Source organism: Cucurbita moschata, unplaced genomic scaffold, assembly GCF_002738365.1.
Source record: "Cucurbita moschata cultivar Rifu unplaced genomic scaffold, Cmos_1.0 Cmo_Scf00035, whole genome shotgun sequence".
Classification (NCBI taxonomy): domain Eukaryota; kingdom Viridiplantae; phylum Streptophyta; class Magnoliopsida; order Cucurbitales; family Cucurbitaceae; genus Cucurbita; species Cucurbita moschata.
The window spans coordinates 2,103,824-2,107,810 of record NW_019268551.1 but is presented as its reverse complement, the minus strand read 5'-3'; the positions used below and the strand labels follow the sequence as shown (position 1 = coordinate 2,107,810).

The 3,987-nt window shown below is 35.4% G+C and overlaps 1 protein-coding gene across 1 annotated transcript in view; it reads right to left on the bottom strand.

Annotated features, from left to right (window-relative positions):
• The window catches only part of LOC111431159 (peroxisome biogenesis protein 5-like), a 10,129-nt gene extending 6,343 nt beyond the window's left edge, over positions 1-3,786 (bottom strand). The window contains exons 1-6 of the mRNA XM_023067711.1: positions 3,333-3,786; positions 3,093-3,215; positions 2,821-3,001; positions 2,232-2,425; positions 1,418-1,669; positions 878-1,000 (exon numbers count right to left, since the gene is read on the bottom strand). Of these exons, the coding sequence (XP_022923479.1) occupies positions 878-1,000; positions 1,418-1,669; positions 2,232-2,425; positions 2,821-3,001; positions 3,093-3,215; positions 3,333-3,452 (993 nt within the window). The 5' untranslated portion in view covers positions 3,453-3,786. The remainder of the gene's footprint in view (positions 1-877; positions 1,001-1,417; positions 1,670-2,231; positions 2,426-2,820; positions 3,002-3,092; positions 3,216-3,332) is intronic.
• Positions 3,787-3,987: the final 201 nt, after the last annotated feature.

The following is a 3,987-nucleotide window of genomic DNA, read 5'->3' as shown; positions in this document are numbered from 1 at the left end:
AAAAAAAAAAAAAAAAAAAACAACATGAAGTGCTCAAAAGTTCCCTAAAAACTCCACGAACAATGTGAAAGCAAATCCAAACAATCCAAAGTAGCTGAATATTAAATCATGGTTTACCTAGAAATTTAGTCTTTAGACATTGGTGATGGTGGTTATATATATTCAGAACTTTCAAAAGTTTAGATTACATCCTAAACTTTTGATTAATTGATTTTGATTCCAATTCCAATAAGTCTACTGTTACATTGTTGCATAAATATTATCACGACACAGTTATTGGACTAATAAGTGACAGTATGACACACCATAACAGACGACAGTTTGACAAAACAACATTGATGGCCTAAAAACTTTGTGGGGTGGGCATGTCGAATACATTACCTGATTTTATCCAACTAGCCTAGTCCTTGTGCCACGTTATGCCAACACGTGCTAATCTAACCAATGAGTTATTCACCACTTAAGTAATAATGTTAACAAAAATGACTAATCACAATTGAAAGCCGATGGCATAATTGGAACCTAAAAGTTTAAGAACTAAATATACACAACATTAGGACTAAACAATTACATAAGATGCCAATGAAGAAATAAAGACAGAAAAATAAATGTTAATAGATGGTTGTATTTTCCATCAATAAAGCCATCAATCCGACCTTTGCTTTTATTTGGAAAAATAAATTACTATAGTGTATACCATTATAGTTCTTGTTTCTATTAAAACTAATTTCACAACATCGCCAAGCTAATTAATCAAACCAACTGTTCATCAGCATTTGCTTATGTGATGCGATCTTATCAAATACGAAGGTAAAATGAAAACGTTAGTTATGCTATAGATGAATGAAATACTAAAATCATAATACAAAATATCAACCTGAAATTTAGGGTCGTTATTATCAGCTAACGTCTTTGCAAGCCTGTGAGTCTGCTCCATTGCAGCTAAGTTCATCATATTACCACCTGCCATTTTTTCTGCCGATGCTAACTGAAACTTCTCCTGTGGCAATATATCAAGAGAATTACAATCCACAACCACGGAGGCAAATATAAGTTATTATAATTGAATTAGAGTCAAATTAGGCACTGTGCATACAGAATCAATTATTATACTAGCCAAGAGTGGAAGAAATATAATTACACATATTTCCCCAAGGTTGTTGGAAGTAAAAAGTTAAAATATCATTTCGGTCCCTGTACTTTGGGTTTCATTTCATTTTATTCATGTACTTCTAATTGTCCAATTTTAGTCCATGCTTCTTTTTTTTTTTTTTTTTTTTAATACATATAAGTAGCAATTTTGTTGATGCTTAAAATTTACAAAATGATCCTCGGCAAAAGATCTACGCAATCATTAGAAAGCTAGTTAACACACCAGCCACAGATCCTTTAATATGGACAAGTTGTAACTCTTTACCTTCTCAAACTCAGAGGCCCATCCATTGGCACCATGTTGTTGTTCGAAAGACTGAGCCCAAGCCTCATGATCAGCATACTTTTCCCGGTTTAGGCTATATTCAGAGGCCCATCCATCTGCAATTTGACCACCAGGTCTCTGGAGAGCTTGAGATTCATTCCAATAATCCTCCAACTCATGAAACCTACCAGGCTGAGGCCCCCTAACCTGTCTACTGTTGTCAATGTCTAAGGAAGATAGAAGTGCATTCACCTGGAGGGATTGAATACAAAGAAACTCCGATGAGTTTTCATTTACAATTTACCTATTGAATTAACAGAAAGTTAATATGTTCAATCCTTCTCTTCGCAAACTCGTTTGGAATCATAAAAAGGTTCACAATCTCTTTTCTTACGACCAAAGTTCTTTTTACTAACACTATTAGAGGATCACTTTTTTAATACATTTGGTGCCTAGGGCCAATGACTCCCCTTTTCATGTACTTTTTCCAACAAGGAGTTGTCTCTTTTCCAAAAAATCATAAATATTTTAAGAAACAATACTTTTTCTATATTTGATTTTGTTCTTTCAAGATAAGCAGAAACAGTCTTTCTTAACCCAAAAATAAACAAATCTGTAAAAAATATAAATTGAGATGAAACCATGGAGTTAAACAAAAAGGGAAAAGATGAGAGTCAAACATGAGACGAGACCTGAAGACGATGAAATCCTATTGCACTTAAACTAGTGCTTGGATAATGTCTGAAAATTTGGTATAAAAATGCTAACTACATTCTTTCTTATGAAATGGTACTAAACAGAGAAATCGCCAAACCTGTGCATTTATGAAGTCTTCATTCTTATCTGCAAAAAAATGTCGAGCCATTATGCTACTACGATCTCGTATACATTGTTTATCACCTTCAGATAGTCCCAATAAAGGCAGAGAGGTAGGATGAAAAGGTATTCCACCACGGCTACTCTCTACAAATGAGTGCAAAAAGTTTGACAGAATTCTTTGCGGTGGCCCTGCTTTACAGTAAAGACCAAGTCAAAAAATAAATAATTAGTAAGACTGGATAGAGTACCAAATTCAAGCTCTAACAACTATCAGATGTTACACAGTCAATATTAAATGTTTATAACTTTGGGATGAACTAAAAATAATAGTTTCAAGACTATGATCTGGAAGTTCTTCAATTAAATATACTATGGAGATTTTTACTTATGGATTTAAGAAGTTGAGTTCAAGTCCTGACTTGGGAACCTAGACTAAATAAACGACGAATGTTGTTGAACTAAATTTTCGTTATCAAGATCAAAGTCCTTTGAAAAGGGTTCGAAGCCAACACAAAACGCAATCGAACTGCCACCAATATCAACCATCCAGAATTTTAATGAACAAAGAGGAAACTTATAAGTACCATCCAATACGGGTTGATGCTGAGAAGCAGGAATTTGGTCATAAATTCGATCAAATTCAGCAAGATTTGGTTGCATATCTCTCAAATGGACAGGAGGAGGACCGCTCTGTACCTCATTCCATGCAGAGGCCAGACCACTCTGATCGGCAGCCGAGTGGAAGCCGCTAAAAAAATTAGACGCCTAACATCAAACAAAACAGAAACAACAGATAAGTTCAAAATTCCATGTGAATTCTGAAAGCAAAATTTCAAAACAAAAAACAAAGAAGAACCTGCTCATTGGGATGAAGCGGTGGGTGATCAAATTCAGAGCCAGGGAGCTGCCCATGGCTCGCAGGGGCAAAAGGCCTTTCTGGACCTGTGAGCTGCGATGTAGGAATTTCCCGTAGCCTTTCCTGCACAGATTATAGTTCAAACATAACATGAATTACCAATCTGATTTGACAAAACGAGGAAACAACAAAAAAAAAACAAAAAATCAAATTAAAATCCAGAAGGTAGAGTGAAAGAACCTGGGTCTTGGATGAGGAGCCAATAATTGCGTTGGCAAGGGCACCGAGAGGGTTAGAAGAAGAAGAAGCACCAGGAACAGCACAAGCAGCTCCTCCAGTAACAAGCTCTCGCATCGCCATGTCTGGTTTCTTTTCGAGCTTGGTGGACACTCAATTTTCCTCCTCACAATTAGCGTCTCCCCTCGCTACTTGAAATTGCTCTCTTTTCCCAAGAACCGCAATTGATTTCGTAAATAGGATTGAATTTGAGGTGAAATTGGTGGGAAAGATGATAACGGGATGGGCTCTGGGCGTTGTGTTCGAACGCTTTGAGCCACAATTGCGAGCAGCCTCATTACAGAGCCGATTCCACAATATTAAATAAAAATACGATCATCTTCACCGCCATACACAAAGAACAACATCAATCCCAAAACCAAAAACGATAATTTTGTGTTTTGATTCTCTATTTTTTTTTTCTTTTTTTTCTTTTTTTTTGTTTTTAGTTCATCCATTCACTATCATGGGTATAAACATTTAAAATTATAAATTTCATTTTAAATTTTTTAAAATTTATAGATTTATATGCAAATTTCCTATCTTTTTCCGGCCGCTCTCCAAAAAAAAAATATTCGTTCGTTATAATTGTAGAGAAAAAAATCAAGCTCAAGACACA